The 20,414-nt window shown below is 45.3% G+C and overlaps 1 protein-coding gene across 1 annotated transcript in view; it reads left to right on the forward strand.

Moving 5' to 3' along the window:
• Positions 1–244: 244 nt before the first annotated feature.
• The window catches only part of LOC306935512 (ras-associated and pleckstrin homology domains-containing protein 1-like), a 55,907-nt gene continuing 35,737 nt past the window's right edge, over positions 245–20,414 (forward strand). The window contains 4 exon segments of the mRNA XM_079518613.1: positions 245–591; positions 15,048–15,167; positions 15,905–16,016; positions 18,130–18,218. Of these exon segments, the coding sequence (XP_079374739.1) occupies positions 15,048–15,167; positions 15,905–16,016; positions 18,130–18,218 (321 nt within the window). The 5' untranslated portion in view covers positions 245–591.

Here is a 20,414-nt window from a genome sequence, read left to right on the forward strand (position 1 = left end):
CACGATATTTTTTTTTTATCATGAATGAACATTATAGCGATTAGTGAGGGCCAATTATATGAAGTTAGGTTGAAAAGTGGTGAAGTGGTCCTTTAACATTTTCTGGCGTTCGCCCCATCATCATCATCATCATCATCACAGGGAGCGCGCAAAGGGCATGGATGCGCGCTCCCGTTTTTTTTCTCGTTTTTTTTTCGTCTCCTCCCCCCCCTCCCCCTCCCCTCCAGGGCTGCTGCCGCTGCATGCCATGGTGGATGGATGTGTGTGTTCATGTTGGGAGGAATAATGAGGCTCATATGTAGGCTACACACACACACACGCGCGCGCGCGACGAGAAAGGAGAAGATCCATTTTCAGCTCAAGATGAAGATTCGAGACATTAAACAATAAAACCGTGAAAACCCTTAAGACCGAGGAAGAGGAGGAGGAGCCTGACTGGGATCTCTCCACCAAAACAGCTGCGTTAAGGAATAAGGAGAGAGAGAGAGAGAGAGAGAGGGAGGGAGAGAGAGAGAGAGAGAGAGAGGGAGGAGAAGGAAGAAAAAAACGCGAATTGTTCCCGTTGGAATACATTCAGACAGCTCCATAACGGTAAGGAAAGCCCCTGATGGTTGTTGTGTCATGTGTGTGTGTGTGTGTGTGTGTGTGTGTGTGTGTGTGTGTGTGTGTGTGTGTGTTTCTGGTCTGTGCTAATCTAATGCATGCACAGTAACAAGCTATAGGGCGCTGTTACTGTTATAGGCCGGTCTGTCTGTCTGTCTGTCTGTCTGACGGTAACGGTGACTGTTGGACCGTTACGTTACGTTCCACAGTCTCTCTCTCTCTCTCTCTCTCTCTCTCTCTCTCTCTGTCTGTCTGTCTGTCTTTCTCTGTGTGTGTGTGTGTGTGTGTGTGTGTGTGTGTGTCTCTCTCTCCACTTCAGTGAAGGAATGACAGCACACACACAGAGTGTTAATTGGTGACAGACGGCCACGCTTTGACGAAAAGTAATCATTATCGTTTACTGAAGTGCGCCCCCTACCACTCTGGCCACTGTGAAAAGCACCACAGGCCAGATCTGTAGGGGGCGCACTTGAGCAGATTTTTCCACCCGGGGCGGACATTTTTCTACTCATTCTGCTCAACTAGAGTGCCCGTTGGGCACTGTATGGCCTACTTGGAACGATGCAAGTTGGAAATGCATGCCCCACCCAGATATTATGTCTGTGTCCCTTTTAATGCCCGTATATGGAGTTCTTCGTCAGGCATTCCCAAATATTGGAGTCTACTATGCAGACGTCAGAATGATGTCAGAACAGGCTATAGCTCCATATATGGACACATGGGGCAGGGGCCTTTGTATCGTCTGTATCTCTATAGACATAGAAAGGTAGACGCCTCCTTCGGCTCTGGGCCGTCTGTATCTCCACAGACATAGAAAGATAGACTCCTCCTTCGGCTCTGGGGCGTCTGTATCTCCACAGACACTGAAAGGTAGACGCCTCCTTCGGCTCTGGGCCGTCTGTATCTCCACAGACACTGAAAGGTAGACGCCTCCTTCGGCTCTGGGCCGTCTGTATCTCCACAGACGTAGAAAGGTAGACGCCTCCTTCGGCTCTGGGCCGTCTGTATCTCCACAGACATAGAAAGGTAGACGCCTCCTTCGGCTCTGGGGCGTCTGTATCTCCACAGACACTGAAAGGTAGACGCCTCCTTCGGCTCTGGGCCGTCTGTATCTCCACAGACATAGAAAGGTAGACGCCTCCTTCGGCTCTGGGGCGTCTGTATCTCCACAGACACTGAAAGGTAGACGCCTCCTTCGGCTCTGGGCCGTCTGTATCTCCTTAGACATAGAAAGATAGACTCCTCCTTCGGCTCTGGGCCGTCTGTATCTCCGTAGACATAGAAAGGTAGACGCCTCCTTCGGCTCTGGGCCGTCTGTATCTCCACAGACGTAGAAAGGTAGACGCCTCCTTCGGCTCTGGGCCGTCTGTATCTCCACAGACACAGAAAGGTAGACGCCTCCTTCGGCTCTGGGGCGTCTATCTCCACAGACACTGAAAGGTAGACGCCTCCTTCGGCTCTGGGCCGTCTGTATCTCCACAGACACAGAAAGGTAGACGCCTCCTTCGGCTCTGGGGCGTCTGTGTCTCCTTAGACATAGAAAGGTAGACTCCTCCTTCGGCTCTGGGCCGTCTGTATCTACAGACACTGAAAGGTAGACGCCTCCTTCGGCTCTGGGGCGTCTGTATCTCCACAGACACTGAAAGGTAGACGCCTCCTTCGGCTCTGGGGCGTTTGTATCTCCACAGACATAGAAAGGTAGACGCCTCCTTCGGCTCTGGGGCGTCTGTATCTCCACAGACACTGAAAGGTAGACGCCTCCTTCGGCTCTGGGCCGTCTGTATCTCCATAGACATAGAAAGGTAGACGCCTCCTTCGGCTCTGGGGCGTCTGTATCTCCACAGACACTGAAAGGTAGACACGCCTCCTTCGGCTCTGGGCCGTCTGTATCTCCACAGACATAGAAAGGTAGACGCCTCCTTCGGCTCTGGGCCGTCTGTATCTCCACAGACACTGAAAGGTAGACACGCCTCCTTCGGCTCTGGGCCGTGTGTCTCTCTTGAAGTCAACATGGAGGCAAGCTTTCCCGAAATTTCTTTTGCGAAACATAGGGAGAAGTTTGCCAAGCTTCCGCGTGCGCGAAAAGGAAGGGGACGTTCGGTAGGCCAATCAGAGGCAATGTAAACGTTTGTTTTCTCATGCCAACAAAGCTCCCTTGGCTTGAATTGAGACGCGCTGTGATTGGCCAGCAGTCACGTGAGTGGCAGCGACGCAGCGTGCCTTCCGCCACTTCCGCTGGACTTCCACCTGAATTGCAGCGGCCAATGAGGTCGCTCCAATGAACTGCAGCGGCCAATGAGGTCGCTCCAATGAACTGCAGCGGCCAATGAGGCATCTATATATTTTTCTATAAACAGCTGTTGTCCTCGCACGTCTCAATAGTTGCCATTGACAATGAAAGGAGAAATTAGGTCAAAATTCTGCCAAATATGACATAAATTAAACATCAAAACATGGAGCATTCAGTGATTTAGGTGATTTGGGGGGAAAAAAACGGTCTGCCCCGGTAACAAGATGTGCACATGCACACACTACAATGGGGGGACACCGGGACACGCAACAGGCCAACAGCACACACACCAAGGCCTGCCCCCGCTCGATCATGATTGGCGGAAGGCCCCTCTCTATCCTGATTGGATGAAGAATTGAAGACTGGGCCACCTATAGCCAAAAACGAAACCTACGGTTTTTTTTACCCCAGGGGTTAACTGGGGACAGGGAGGAACTCCTTATATGGTCAGCACACTCTATAGTAGGGAGGATTATCACAACAAAACAAAAAAAGAAGTGATATTTGAATGAAGTGAAATCACTGAATATACCTTTAAGTGCTTTGACGTTGAAGGGAAAACAAAATTTGCGTCATGTAAACGAGCACATCGACTAACCAATCGCATGTCGGTGGGAGCGCTTGGCCAATAAGGGCGCTTAAGAAGATATCAAAGCTCTGCTGATTGGCCAGTATATGAGATGATGCATGATGATGTATACAAGAGCGCCCCTCACTTCACACGGGTGTGATTTGTAAATATCTACGCCGTGAACATTCTAGAAGAGTCTCTGAGTGAAGATTCAGAGACAAGACATTATGGTTGTCTTAAGTATGACTAGAGTGCAGACAGTGGAGGTTTCTGTCTTAACACACACACACACACACACACACACACACACACACACACACACACACACACACACACACACACACGCACAGCTGGATGTGAGAGAATCCAGCTAATGATGAGGAATTATAAGATTTGATAGTGTGAACCGCGCTGCAAATGCAGCTTATCTCTCTGTGGGGAGGGGCTTGATATGATGCTGCTGACTGTGAGGACAACCCGTGAAGGGACCCTGTCTGTCTGTCTGTCTGTCTGTCTGTCTGTCTGTCTGTCTGTCTGTCTGTCTGTCTGTCTGTCTGTCTGTCTGTCTGTCTGTCTGTCTGTCTGTCTGTCTGTCGACCCGTCTTTCTCTCATTCACTGTCTGTCTGTCTGTCTGTCTGTCTGTCTGTCTGTCTGTCTGTCTGTCTGTCTGTCTGTCTGTCTGTCTGTCTGTCGACCCGTCTTTCTCTCATTCACTGTCTGTCTGTCTGTCTGTCTGTCTGTCTGTCTGTCTGTCTGTCTGTCTGATTGCAGACTATGGTTGTGATGTCACGGACGGGGTTGTGATGTCACATGATGACACATGCCCAGGGATTGAAGTTTTTTGTTTCCTGTTTCCTGTTCCGGCAGGAAATGACTGCCTGCATGTCTCCGAGTCGAGAGAGCGAGAGAGAGAGAGAGAGAGTACCCTGAGCCGCCCATCCTAAACTATTTAGTGTGGTTGCCCAAAGGGCAAACGGACTATAGTTATTGTCACACTTTTTGAGTGGTGTAAACCACTCCTACGACTGGCTTTGTTAGTTTACGTGTCTGTCTGTCTGTCTGTCTGTGCTCAAAAAATGAGCATGGTTGCTACGGTCACCCAGTTCACCCGGGTGTGATTTCATTACGTCAGACATTACATCAGATCAGAGCTGATCAGGCTATATAAGACCTTAACTTCCGCTGTAATTGGCCGAGCTTTGCATAACGTTTGTAGCAGCTAAATTGGCTGTTGTTGGTTACGTAACCAATCTATGTTTTACAATCGTTTATAAAGACATGAGTTCTCTTGCAGGGGCAGAAGACCAAACTATTCAAGCGTTATAGAAATTTTCTATATTATTATTTTTTTTCGGGTTGGGTTATTTCGCTTAAAAAAACAAGGAAAAAACGAGAGAGAGAAAAACAAACATTTTATCGTCTCCTCGGGCGTGTGTTTCATCCCAGACGGTTGTTAAGTTGCTTGATTCAGTATGCTGCCCCGCCCCCTTCCTATACAAACTCATTGTAACTTGAATACAGTGGTTTTCAACCATTTTCAAATCACGGTTATTCTGCATCTGAGCCACGGAACCACCATTTGGTGACATTTAGCCTTTCGGACCCAAAACGAAACAATACTTTGTTGTCGTTGGATACGATTTTGTCCACAATTCCACGCTGTATTGATGTCGGTATACCATTAGGAGAGACAACAGACAAAGGTTGATCAAAATAACAATTCTCTGCGTTCTCTAGTTTGTGTAGACTTCTTGTAAATTAAGCAATGCAGATTCTTTTTTTTACAATAATTTAACTCTTGAGAGTGTAAACCCGGGTCCATTTGGTTTCATTTTACACACTCAAGGGTCCATTTGGTTACCAGCTCTCCATCATTTAGCTGCATGGGGACCACCTGGATCCCCCTCAAGGACCACTGGTGGTCCCCGGACCACTGGTTGAGAACCAATTAATCTAAAACACGTCCTTGGTTCTGGTGCTCTCTCTCTCGCACGCACGCACGCACGCACGCACGCACGCACGCACGCACGCACGCACGCACGCACGCACACACACACACACACACACACACACACACACATCATGACGTTAGCGTGTGAAGCTAGTGAGGGCCAAGTGACCGTGATGTTAACTCATGTACGCTAACGCTAGTACGCTACTATAGCCTCAATGTCTTCTCTGCTGGAACTAAAACAGGCTGGTGTGTGTGCATGTGTGCGTGTGTGTGTGTGTGTGTGTGTGTGTGTGTGTGTGTGTGTGTGTGTGTGTGTGTGTGTGTGTGTGTGTGTGTGTGTGTGTGTGTGTGTGTGTGTGTGTGTGTGCGCGTGCACGTGTGACCGTGTGACCGTGTGCATGTGTAATGAAGGGATGAAATGAGCCACTGCCCTACTTCAAAGGAGTATTTCACCTATTTTCACTAATGCTCATATAAGATGTCTGTCTGTCTGTCTGTCTGTCTGTCTGTCTGTCTGTCTGTCTGTCTGTCTGTCTGTCCGTCCGTCCGTCCGTCCGTCCGTCCGTCCGTCCGTCCGTCCGTCCGTCCGTCCGTCCGTCCGTCCGCAAACATGTACCTGCTGGTGGCGCTATAACAGGCCAATGTGAAAAGGGTTCAAGTTAAAAGTCTGTATGTGAGAATTGTTCTCCAATCCAACCCTTGATGCTTGAGTACAATTTACAATTTAGGCATTTATCAGACGCTCGTAATCCAGAGTGATTTACATTAAGCAAAGAACAAAAAGCATGGCAATACATCACATACATAAAAAGTAGTTATCATGAAACATGCGTAAGCTAAGAACGAAACAGTGGGATATCTATATAATGAAACTATACATATAAACTATACATACTAGAGATGGTTAGGGTTAAGTATCGGTATCGGGAACAGTATCGGATCGGCCCTTATTTGTCATATCGGGTCATATCGGTATCGGTGAATATGCCAGTCTAACCACAGATCCGACACAGGGGTAACTTGGTAAGGGGTTGACACTATGGCAGGTAAATAAAATGTTGGAACATGTGGAGTTTGCTTAATTTGGAGTTGCCCATACTGCAAGTGCACATTTGAGTGAGGAGTCTGCTATAAACACAACACGAGATATATAGCTAGATAGCTATAAACACAACATGAGATATATAGCTAGATAGCTATAAACACAACATGAGATATATAGCTAGATAGCTATAAACACAACATGAGATATATAGCTAGATAGCTATAAACACAACATGAGATATATAGCTAGATAGCTATAAACACAACATGAGATCACGACACTGGTATCGGTATTCGGTATCGGTATCGGCTAACACAGAAATTGAGGTATCGGGATCGGATCGGAAACGAAAAAAGTGTATCAGGACATCCCTAATACATACTATACTATGCTATGCTATATATGTACTATGAAGTGCTATGACTACTGTACATACAATGCGATTCTAGTGCTGTCTACATAACATGCTATAAGTCTGTATCAAATGCTATCTAAGTCTACAAAAAGTGCTATTATCTAAGTGCTATCTGAGTGCCAAGCAGGGACTGAAAAAAATCTAGTCTTAAAAAAAAGGAAATACACAGTATAAAGTCACATTTTAATCTATAACCTCAATGAACAAAAACATTGTGATTGATTAACCTATTTTGGTGTTTTAAACATTAGCCTATGTTATAATTTAGCTATTGAAAAATAGCAGATCTACAAGCTCATAGAGCGCCACCGAGTGGCGCGCTACGAGCTTGTAGGTCTGCTATGTTTGAAAAATCGTAAAAATGCGGCGCAAATCTTCTAATATAAATTCTTTGAGAGCGAACGTTTTTTTTATTTCGACGTCGGGCCTAAATGGGTTAAGTTACAAAATGAGGCCTCATTCACAGAATGGGAAGAGAACACTATAATGAACAGATTATCACTGGTGTACAAATGGAACCAAATGGACCCGTAAGGGTCCATTTGTACACTCAGAGTTAAGGGGGTCTTTGCATATAAAACATGTGAGAACCACTAGTACTAGCTGGACTCGTAATGTGCCATTGGGGCGACTGTGGCTCAGGAGGTAGAGCAGGTCGTCCAATGATCCATGGATCGCCGGTTCGATTCCCGGCTCCTCCTGTCTACATGTCAAAGTGTCCTTGGGCAAGACACTGAACCCCACATTTCTCCCGATGTGCTGGTTGGTACCTTGCATGGCTTCCGCCGCAATCGGTGTATGAATGTGTGTGTGAATGGGTGAATGTAATGCACAATCTATGTAAAGCGCCTTGGATGAAGGCGCTATATAAATGCACCATTTACCATTTGCCATAAGTGTCATAGTAAATCAGTGTCATACATATTCTGAAGAAAACCTGGAGACTGATATTCACTCATTGGGTCTTATGAGCAAAATATAATGGTGTGTATTAAAATCAAATCAAACATTTGCCAATTTGACAAGACCAAGTCCTTGCCACAGACACATTTGTCCATGTACGGACATATTTTCCACATATGTGACCGCAGGGAATCATAGCTTCAAATTGACATTGGTTGTTCAGTTTGACCCACCGCTTTTGGAGATATGGCTTAGAGAGTAATGTCTTGCAGAGAAAACAGCGAGTTGAGAAAACAGGCTTGAAAGGTTCACTGGACTGGAATTTATTTCATATTTACATGTCGATTTCAGCTCTGACACTTATTTCAGACATGCTCTAGTATGTGAAGAGTCTGCCTGTGCTATTAACTCAGTTTGGGTTAAAAAAATCACTCCCGTGTGAAGTGAGGGGCGCTCTTATCATCTTACAACATCAATTACAACATAATGTTTGTTTAAGTCCTCAACACAAACATTACATTTATCTTCATTGTTTTCTTAACCCATTTAGACCTGGGAACGATTCTACAAAATGTGTTTTAAATCCTGGCAGTTTTCTGAAAAACGTTCATATCAGTGGTTCAAACTATTTCATGTCAAGGACCCCCAAAAATATATGTAATTGGCCGCGGACCCCAATCTGAAAATAAAGTTGTTCCAGGGAAATCCCAGAAGCAAAGATTTGAGTTAGAAACGTTCGCTCTGAAAGAATATATATATATTCAAAGATTTGCGACACATTTTCACGATTTTTCAAAAAATAGCAGATCTACAAGCTCGGTGCCGCGCTATGAGCTTGTAGATCTGCTATTTTTCAATAGATAAAAGTTTAAAATAATGGTTAAAACACCAGAAGGGGTTCCCGTTCATGCCAGGGAACCCCTCATAAGAGAATTTCAAGGACCCCCCCGGCTTGACATGCAATAGGCTACGGACCCCCCCGTTTAATGACATTTCTATCTCTGGGACCCTCGATTTAATATTGTGTAAAATCAATGTTAAATTTATGTTCACGGTTTGAGGCATTTTGTTTCCAAACGGAGCTCTCTCTCTCTCTCTCTCTCCTGCAGACTTTGGAAGCCAATCTTAGCCAATCAGTGTGATGTATGGAAAATGTGATCACACACACACACGTTTGGTTTCCTGGCGATGTAGGGACGCATTGTGTGATGTGTTGGATAAAACCTGTCTGTCTGTCTGTCTGTCTGTCTGTCTGTCTGTCTGTCTGTCTGTCTGTCTGTCTGTCTGTCTGTCTGTCTGTCTGTCTGTCTGTCTGTCTGTCTGTCTGTCTGTCTGTCTGTCTGTCTGTCTGTCTGATAGAGAGAGTGGGTGGGGGGGCTATAGGAAATGATGTCATTCTCTGGTATGGTCTCGAGGGAAGTGATGTAATGCTTGTCAGATCCGTGTGTGTGTGTGTGTGTGTGTGTGTGTGTGTGTGTGTGTGTGTGTGTGTGTGTGTGTGTGTGTGTGTGTGTGTGTGTGTGTGTGTGTGTGTGTGTGTGTGTGTGTGTGTGTGTGTGTGTGTGTGTGTGTGTGTGTGTGTGTGTGTGTGTGTGTGTGTGTGTGTGTGCGTGCGTGTGTGTGTGCGCGCGCATTTGGGGAAGAAAACGAGGGAAAATGATATGCTTTTTCTTTTTTACTCTAGCCATAAATAATGATATATTATGAAGGAACGTTTTTAACTGAAACCTTGGCTTCTGGGGGGGGTCCCTGGAACAACATATTTTCAGATGGGGGTCGGCCAATTACACATAATTCTTGGCGTCCTTGACATGAAATAGTTTGAGAACCACTGATATAGAAACATTGTTTTTTTCCCCAGAAAACTCTGATTTAGTTATTATTTAGATTTTAATTATTATTCGGCCTCAGGTCTAAATAAGTTAACCCATTTAGGGCAGGAACCCTTTTTGGTGTTTTAAGCGTTATGTTATACTTTAGCTATTGAAAAATAGCAGATCTACAAGCTCATAGCGTGGTACCGAGTGCCGCCCTACGAGCTTGTAGGGCTGCTATTTTTGAAGAATCGTGAAAATGTGAATATAGTATATTCTTTCAGAGCGAACGTTTTTAACTCAAATCTTTTCTTCTGGGGGGCGCCCTATAGAACAACATATTTTCAGATGGGGGTCGGCGGTCAATTACAATATATATTTGGGGGTCCTTGACATGAAATAGTTTGAGAACCACTGACATAGAAACATAGGGTTTTTCAGAAACCTGTCAGAATTTAGAAGAGATTTAGTAGAATCGACGTCAGGTCTAAATACGTTTAATACTACATGTGTTGTCTGTAATGATAATACTATGCGTTGTCTGACTGTTTCCCCGTAGACCTGACCCGTCTAGACCATGAGGATGATTCTAAAAAAATAATCTTCGCCCAGGCGGTGGCGTAACCGTCTGGGCACCCGACTGGTAATCCAGTCGCAGTGTGCCGCGGGTTCGACTCCCGAGCCCGACACGGCCTTTACTGCATGTCTTCCCCCATCTCTCTCCCGTTTCCTGTCAGCCTACTGTTTGTCCCTTCAAAAAAACCAATAAAAGGCGTAAGCCGCAAAAAAATATCTTAAAAAAATAAATAATAATAATCTTCTAAAGTTTTCTGAAGTTTCCATGTCAGTGGTTCTCAAACATTTTCATGTCAAGGAGCCCCAGAATTATATGTAATTGGCCGCCGACCCCTATCTGAAAATATGTTGTTCCAGGGACCCCCCCAGAAGCAAAGATTTGAGTTAAAACGTTCGCTCTGAAAGAATATATTCAAAGATTTGTGCCACATTTCACGATTTTTCAAAAATAGCAGACCATACAAGCTCATAGCGTGGCACTTTTTTCCCCCCCCTTCCTAGAAATGTAGTGAACCCCAAAAGTTCCCTCATGGCTCCCCTGTGTTCCTCAAACCACATGTTGGACCACAAAGCCAAACGCACGCACGCACACACGCACGCACGCACGCAGGCACGCACGCACGCACGCACGCACGCACGCACGGACGCACGCACGCACGTAACCCTCAGTCCAAATGACAGACTTTGCGAACCGCAGGGATCTAATTGTAGCACCCTTCCCTGGTGTGTGTGTGTGTGTGTGTGTGTGTGTGTGTGTGTGTGTGTGTGTGTGTGTGTGCGTGTGCGTGTGTGTGTGTGTGTGTGTGTTGGCTGGCCATCTCCCTCCAGGGAGGGAGAGGGGGCGACGGCAGGGCAGCTCCCCAGGAATAGCCCTCTGCGCCTGGGTCAGTCTGCCAGGATGCCTGGGTGTGGCGCTAGGAGGCCAGACCTCAACATACTATACATTACTGCTATTCATCTTCTTGTGACAGTAATCATTGCTATAGTGTGTGTTCAGTAACAGTGTTAAATAGCTCTATATTGTGACAGTAATCATTGCTATAGAGTGTGTGTTCAGTAACAGTGTTAAATAGCTCTATATTGTGACAGTAATCATTGCTATAGAGTGTGTGTTCAGTAACAGTGTTAAATAGCTCTATATTGTGACAGTAATCATTGCTATAGAGTGTGTGTTCAGTAACAGTGTTAAATAGCTCTATATTGTGACATTAATCATTGCTATAGAGTGTGTGTTCAGTAACAGTGTTAAATAGCTCTATATTGTGACATTAATCATTGCTATAGAGTGTGTGTTCAGTAACAGTGTTAAATAGCTCTATATTGTGACAGTAATCATTGCTATAGAGTGTGTGTTCAGTAACAGTGTTAAATAGCTCTATATTGTGACAGTAATCATATAGCGTCACAGCCCCGCCCCCTTTCAGAATGACGAGGGCACCGGAAGAGATTTAAAGGGAAACTTCGCCCTTTTTTGCAAAAACATATATGTTAATGACGTTTAGAAGATTTAGAACACTTTCCTGGGGGTCTTTGTGTGTGTAATATGTGGTTTTAGATATTTTATATTTTAGCAGTGAGCCCAGTGTCTCTGATGTCATGGACACTGGGCTCACTTACTTCCTGGACTACATGTTGTCTCAGTAAGACAGCCCCTCCCCCTATCCACAAGGAGCAGTGCACCAAAGCATTATGGGAATTGTAGTCCAGGAAGGAAGTGAGCCCAGTGTCCATGACATCAGAGACACTGGGCTCACTGCTAAAATCTAAAATATCTAAAACCACATATTACACACATATAGACCCCAGGAAAGTGTCATTAACATATATATATATTTTGCAAAAAGGGTGAAGTGTCCCTTTAAGCCTCGGACAAAGACAACTCGGCTCCTGACAAATCATGTGTTGTAACCCAGTGTTGTTTTTGGCAGCACATTTTGATTTGAGTTTTAGTCATAGTCTCTTGAATAGTTTTAATTTAGTTAATTTCAGTCACCTGGAATGTTTTAGTGTTAGTCTAGTTTTAGTCGACTACATATCATAAGATTTTAGTCGACTAAATCTACAGTTGATTTAGTCGAACAAAATGTATTTTGGCGGGCCTTGATGCCGTCGTAATGACAGATTTTTTCACTGCGCTGCGACGCAGCGTGCAACTAATTGTAAAATGACTTATACTGGATCTCTTGTCCACTAGTCCCTTCCTAACATTTTAGTCTAGTTTTTATTTGTTGACGAAATTGTCAGTATATTTAGTCTTAGTTTTAGTCATCATAGCTTAATTAGTTTTCATTTAGTTTCCGTTTAGTTTTTGTCAGTGGAAAAAGGTAGTTGAGCATTTTTCGTCTTAGTTTTAGTCGACGAAATCAACACTGTTGTAACCCGCCCTTTTTTTCTTCTTTCTAATTATTTGTTCACCCCTGTGTGACCCCTGTGTGACCCCTGTGTGACCCCTGTGTGACCCCTGTGTGCATGATGGCGCATCGTTTATAGTTTATAGTCTGTGGCCTGCTTGCCTCATATTGCTGCTCTGCATTGCAGTGCAGTCTGTTAGCCACCAGAGGGTGCTAACAGACTGCAGTCTGACCTGTAGAGAACACTGACGTGATTCTCTCTCTCTCTCTCTCTTTCTCTCTTTTTTTATCCCACAATTTTGCAACCCACTTTTCACCCAGTGTCAATTTTCTAATGTAATTTAGTACACTTCCTCTGCCAACCTGGGGGGGGGGGGGACTGACAATATATTTTCGACTGACACAGAAACATGGGTTTTTTGAGTGTTGCAACCACTCCCTTTCGGAGCTATGTGTGTGGGTGGGTGGGTGGTTAATTGGTTATGAGCACGAAAATAGCATGGTTGTTTTTCACCACCTGTGTGCAACCTAACAAACACACACGCACATATTAACTGTATATATGATGATTTTGGGTGTGCCAGTACAGTACAGTGACAGTACAGTAGAGGGTACAGTACAGGGACCCCCACACGGTAACTCTGTCATTTCTCAACCGTTTCGGACGTGGGGTGGCTCGCCGGAATCGGCCCGGCCCCCTGTGTGCGTTCCTGGGGGTCTGAATGTTCAGGAGACCCCCCCCCCCCCCGGGGACCCCCACATGGTAACTCTAACTTCTCTACCGTTTCGGATGCGGGGCGGCTCGCCGGAAACCGGGCCGGCACCCTGGCCGTGGTCCTGTGGGTCTGGAACTTCCGGGGACCCCCACACGGAGTTGCACCACTCACTTCACACGGGTGTGACTTTTTTTCCCCCCGGAAAACTGTCAGGATTTAGAAGAATTTGTAGAATTTGTAGAATCTGGTCTCAGGGCTAAATGGGTTAACCCATTCTGGGCGGGAACCCCTTTTGGTGTTTTAAGCATTATGTTATGCTTTAGCTGTGGGAAAAATAGCAGATCTACATGCTCATAGCACAGCACCGAGTGCCACGCTACGAGCTTGTAGTCTGAAGTGAGTGGTGCAACAGTGCCCCCTGTTGGTACTCTAAACATAGGTCTATGGGACCATGGAGGTGATAAAAGGATAGAGACCGGACCGGAGCGTTTGCCCCGCCCCCTCCACTATTCATTTCAGTAGAAGTTGCTCAGTGGCGTTTTTGAAGCACCCGGAAGACTGCCGGAAGTACAATTATAACTCAATGGCTCGAGCGAGCGGAAGTTTAGCCTAGCCTAGCCCCCGGACCTCAAAGCACCCGGACCTCAAACGTCATACGTGACGTCATGGACGTCCGTCCACCTCCATGAATGTGCTGCAGTTCCTCTTTTCGCCAGTAGGTAGTGGCAGCTTCAGTGTTATAGAGCAGGGGTTCTCAACGTTTTTGGCCGGGGACCCCCGAAAATGATTTGGCAACGTCTCGGGACCCCCACCCCGCCCCCTCCCGACCCCCAATATAAATTGACTGCTACAATAACCTTAAACCATTTTGGGCGGGAACCTCTTTTGGTTTTTTAAGCATTGTTATAATTTAGCTATTGAAAAATAGCAGATCTACAAGCTCATAGCGCGCCACCGAGTGGCGCGCTACGAGCTTGTAAGTCTGCTATTTTTGAAAAATAGTGAAAATAAAATTTAAAAAATAATCTTTTTTTTTTTCTTTTTTTTTTATAATTTGGGGACCCCCTAAAATAATTTGGCGACCCCCCGAGGGGTCGCGACCCACGGGTGGAGAACCCCTGTTATAGAGCGCCGCAGTCCCGCCCCCGGAAAAGAAATCCCCGTTCATTTTCCTCATAGACTTTTCAGAAAGTATTTATTTAAAGACGTTTACGCCGCGGACAAAGCCAACTCTTGTCGTGACAAATCATGACAACAAACACAATTTTTCGGGCCAAACAAAGAATTAGAAAGTAGAAAAAAACGGCAACACTTTTTTTGTTGTTTTTCTTCTTTGTAATTATTTTGTTTGGTCCAAAATATTGTGTGTGTTATCATGATTTGTCACGACAAGAGTTGGCTTCGTGCGACGCTTAAAAGGTCTTTAAATAAATACGTTTTGTAATGTCTATGGGAAAAATGCATTGTGATTAATTTCCTGGGCCTGGCGTCGTCATGAAAGGGGGCGGGACTGCGACACTCTATAGCCTTACTGGAGGCTTGTCCCTTGGCGTGGTTACACCACTCGAAAATCGTGAAAATGTGGCGCAAGTCTTTGAATCAACATATTTTCAAATGGGGGGTCGGCGGGCCGGTCACATACAATGTTGGGGTCCTTGACATGAAATATTGAGGTCCACTGATATAGAAACATGAGGTTTTTCAGAAAACTCTCAGGATTTAGGAGGCATTTTTTTAAAAATTTTGGTCAGGTCTAAATGGGTTGATAAAGTGTGTGTGTGACATGCAGTTCTCCTCCTGGCCTGCAGATGGAGCCGGTGTCTGATGAGGAGGTGGAGCACGGCGCAGAGGAAGACAGCGATGAAGACGATCAGGATCTGGACAAGATGTTTGGGGCGTGGCTGGGAGAGCTGGACAAACTGACGCAGGTGCGCACGCACGCACGCACGCACGGACGCACGCACGCACGGACGCACGGACGCACGCACGCACGCACGCACGCACTGGCTGGGGGAAAACATTTCATCAAATGGTGGCAGTGTTGTTTTTGGCAGCAAATTTCTATTTTAGTTTTAGTCATAGTCTCTTGAATAGTTTTCACTTAGTTTTAGTCACATTTTAGTCACCTGGAATGCTTTAGTGTTTAGTCTAGTTTTAGTCGACTAAATGTCATAATATTTTAGTCGACTAAATCTACACGTGATTTAGTCGACTAAAATGTTTTTTGGCAGTCATAATGACTGATTTTACACTTGCTGAAAATAGCCGATCTACAAGCTCACCGCGTTGCGTTGTGAGCTTGTAGATCGGCTATTTTCAGCATGCAACCAAGGGTAAAATGACTTCTACTGGATCTCTTGTCCACTAGTCCCTTCTATCATAGCTTAGTGTTCATTTAGTTTCCATTTAGTTTTCGTCAGTGAAAAAAAGGTATTCGACAAACAGTTTTCGTCTTAGTTTTAGTCGACGAAAACAACACTGAATGGTGGTCCGTGGCTCAGATGCCGAATAAATAATGGACCATAATATGAAAAAGGTTGAAAACCACTGTGGTAAATAATAATTCTCTCTCTCTCTCTCTCTCTCTCTCTCCCTCTCTCTCTCTCTCTCTCTCTCTCTCTCTCTCTCTCTCTCTCTCTCTCCCTCTCTCCCTCTCTCTCTGTAGAGTCTGGATGACGGTCGTCCAGACAGGCCACGCCCCCAACAGAAGGCCCCTCTCAGACAGGAGAGCAACATGGCCGCCTTGACCTACCGCTTCTCTGTCTACAATATAAATGGTTAACGCACGCACGCACGCACGCACGCACGCACGCACGCACGCACGCACGCACGCACGCACGCACGCACGCTGTGGTGGCAAAATTCATACTATGGTATTGATTAATTTAATGTAGCCTACTAGTAGATGATACTTAACACTCTAATGACCACCTGTTCTTCACTGACAAACTCATTAGAGACTGCCGACTCATTCAAACCTGTTTCAAACTGTGTGAGTCAACTATAGACTAGAGTCCATGTCCATGTAAGGAATACCATCTCTTGTTACTCTCTGTCCACTCCTGACCGTATAAAAGATGTGTGGGACATGTGTGTGTGTGTGGAGGGAGTGCTGGGGGAAACTCTGGAGGGAGACACTAGTCTCTCTCCGGTGTGGTCTACACTTAAGCAATATTACACGAGAGGGGGTGGTTTAACGTCATCAATGCACACCTGTGATGCCGCAGGGCGAGTTCTGAAAGCAACACAGAAGTAATATTGCAATTATACAATTAACAGTTACCCTTAAAACTAAGAAAATCACTAAATAAATCTTATTTTTGAGTGGTGCAACCACTCCCTTACGGAGCTATGTGTGTGTGTGTGGGTGGGTGGCTGGGTGGGTGGGTGCCTGGCTGGGTATGAGCACAAAAACAGCATGGCTGTTTTTCACCACCTGTCCTAACCTAACACACACACACACACACACAAACACGCACATATTAACTGTATATATGATGATTTTGGGTGTGCCAGTACAGTACAGTAGAGGGTACAGTAGAGGGACCCCCACACGGTAACTGTCATTTCTCAACCGTTTCGGACACGGGGCGGCTCGCCGGAATCAGGCCGGCACCCTGGGTGCGTTCCTGTGGGTCAGTACAGTGACAGTACAGTACAGTACAGTACAGTACAGTAGAGGGTACAGTAGAGAGACCCCCACACAGTAACTCTGTCATTTCTCAACCGTTTCGGACGCGGAACGGCTTGCCGGAATCGGGCCGGGTCTGGAACTCCACCCCCCCCCCCCCCCACACACACACACGGAGTTGCACCACTCACTTCACACAGGTGTGATTTTTAACACAATTGGTGCCGGGATTCCTTCAAAATAGGAGCTCTGGGGTGCCGGAAAGACATGGCCGCTTTTACTCTGAAACCCACGACCCGGAAACAATACGCTAAAAATAGTTTGCTTTACATTGCTATCTTACATTGCTATCGTTTTAATTTATACGATATATGATCCAAAAAGCGTTCATATTTTGCGGGAGAGACGGATGAGGAGCAGAAATGAAGCGCTAGTATATCGATCAGTTCAAAACCACGGAGAGCGCCCTGGATTAGGAGAGACGAGTCATTCTTTCTGCCGCGCTAACAGCTAAGTCAACGGTAAGATAACATGAGCCCAGAGCGTAGCATACGGTAGCCGAAAGGCGAACTGACAAATAAAAAAAAGGAAAAAATTAATTATATATTCCTCTCTCACCCGGTATCATTGAGGATGCGCTAGACGTCCTATGGACGCGTCGATTGGGACCCCTAGGACGTGTGGACACAGAGGTTAATGACAGAGGAAGCCACTACGACCACAAATATCCCAAGAAACTAGCTATAGCCTAGCCACCAAGTTTGCTGCCCTCTGGGAGAACAGAGCAGCTGAATTCTTTGTTTTGATCAGGTGTGGAGTGGTGTTCGTTGGAACCACGGCTAGAAGGCCGTTTCAACCAATCAGATTGCTTCCTCGAAACGAAATACAACGTCTACGATAAAACAATGAAGTTTGAATTCTGACTGGTTGAGTCCTGCATTTTCTTAATTTGTTTACTTACATGATAGTAACATCGCAACGCAACACACGCACGCACGCACGCACGCACGCACGCGCGCACACACTCACACACACACACATGCACGCACATGATACGTTTATCTCCCCCTCAAACAAACCTCTTTGTGTCGCTAATGTCTTCTTGTGCGTGTGTGTGTGTGTGTGTGCGTGTGTGTGTGTGTGTGTGTGTGTGTGTGTGTGTGTGTGTGTGTGCGCGTGCGTGTGTGTGTGTGTGTGCGCGTGTGTTTGCGTGCGTGTGTGTGTGCATGCGCGTGTGTGTCTATGTGTGTGTGTTCCAGAGGCATTGAACCAGGAGGGCCAGGTGGACCTGGACGCTCTGATGGACGACCTGTCCTCCATCGAGCAGGAGCTCAGCTCCACCAGCAAGGTAACGACCTCTGACCTTTGACCTTTAACACTAGGATGTCTGAAAAAAATGCACTACTAATATGACGGCTAACGGTCAGGCTGACCGGTGTTTTTCGTGCTATTTGATTGGCCATTGTCTCCCCCACTGTCTAATGATCTTCACACCTCTCTCTGCACCCGTTGACGGCTTGCCATTGTCTTCTAAATGTTACATTCCAACGAATTCAAGGCAGCAGTTTCAACTAGACAGGACAACTCAAAGTTATTTTTTATTTCAGTTTACCAAACTATAATTATAGTGACGGTGTGAGCGCTATATTGAATACCCTTGCGCAGCAAACACTGTCCGACTTTGTATTGAGCCAATACAATAGGCTACCACACGTTATTGCCAGAGTCAGGCACATTGCTCAGACGAAATACGACATTAGTTATATATTGTCATTTTATATAGAGGGGGAAACATCGATGTAATTAATATATATTTGATTGATTGTGCCAAAAAAAGGAAAGAGCTGTGCGTGCGTGCGTGCAAATCAGAAAAGTTTAGGCTACAGACAAAGGAGTTGGGAGTTTGGGAGCGGCTAGCCTTCTATATAATGCTGCGCACATATTAGCCTATATATATTTAAAAAATACCCAGCATAATTTTTGGGAAGGCTAAGCCTGGCCTAGCCTTACATACCCGCCGCCTATGATCGATGTAATTTATATATATTTGATTTATTGTGCCAGCAGAAAGGTCCGTAGCAGCAGCACGGTTTATATATACACCATAGGATAGATCAAGTCATGTGACGCATCACCGCCACAAATAGTGCTACAGCGTTATCTAAAATGCACTTCCGCATACCTCACCGTCAGTTACTTGGATATTTTCTCCCTCTCCACGAGAGAGGGAGAGAGAGAGAGGGAGAGAGAAAAAAAGAGAGCCGTGATGCGTGGAAATCAGTTCCACTGGTCGCGTGCAGAAAAGTTTACAAAGAAGGACGGACAGAACTGTTCTTCTGACTGACAAAACATTTAGAAGTTCGGGACGTCTATCGGGTTGGACTGATTTCAAACACTGTCATTTTTATTTGGCATCGCGCTGATTCGCGCTGATGTACAACTTTGTATTGAGACAATAAAGACATTTCAGGCCTACATGGTAATATTCGTTCAAAAACTATAGCCTACGGTACAAAATAAATGTAGGATGTAGCATTTATTCATATTATACACAAGTCATTTCATTGAAAACAGCCTTTGACTAGGAAAGAGGTCCACAGCTCAGGGTATATTGAAAACGGCCTGGGAAAAAAAAATCGCATCGGCAAAACACACCATATTTCACCATATTTTTGATGCGCTGATATATGAAATGAATATGCGCGACATAGTCACAATGCTATAAACTTTATTATTCCAACATAATAAGCCTATCTCACAGAATTTCCCCGCCCCCCTAAATACGCCCCCTTTCGGGGTTAGTGGTGATAGCGTGACGTCACTCCATAGACGCTACATGTTAAAAGAGGTTATTTAAGAAGTCTACAACTTTTGTTTTCTCAAGGTAAGGTTTGTTCTATCTGCTCGACCTGATTTACCATCTTGTTTGCTTCATAATAATATTGGTCTGTCACATTTTTACATTAGAAAATGTACTTAGATTCTCCAGAGAAAAAAACGTGTAAATGCCCATGTTAAAGTCACCACACCAGTGGGCGTGAAAAACGGGCTGTGAGATAGGCCTATTATGCTAAAGATGGCGTGTATAGTCAACATGTATTTATATCTATTGAGCTATGCGCTTGGTGGAAACAATACCACACACCATATTTCTTTTTCCGTTTCGAGAAATAAAGTCAGACATCGTTATTTCTGCAAACCGCATATAACAAATATAACATCTAAAACAACATTTAGTTTATGTAAGTTTGTAATGTAAGTTTGCCTACATGTGGAAGTAGTTGGAATGCAAATGACACATTAGCTTGAACAATGCCCGTCTCCAGCCGGGAGGAAGGTGTGAACAGCACTGCTTGTGGGGGAGAAAGGGTGAGGGCTCTAAGAGCGGTCCCACGGACCGAAAAAGAGCAGACATTTTAGTAGAATTATGTCTAAAATCATATTTCCAAAACGTTTCAGATGAAAAAAAAAACAGAGATGGTTTGAATCGAACATTTAGAAAAAGTCATGCAAGGGGAACTTTCTCAGGACTTCATGGGCAAAG

The sequence above is a fragment of the Electrona antarctica genome, assembly GCF_951216825.1.
Source record: "Electrona antarctica genome assembly, chromosome: 13".
In the NCBI taxonomy this organism is placed as follows: Eukaryota; Metazoa; Chordata; class Actinopteri; order Myctophiformes; family Myctophidae; genus Electrona; species Electrona antarctica.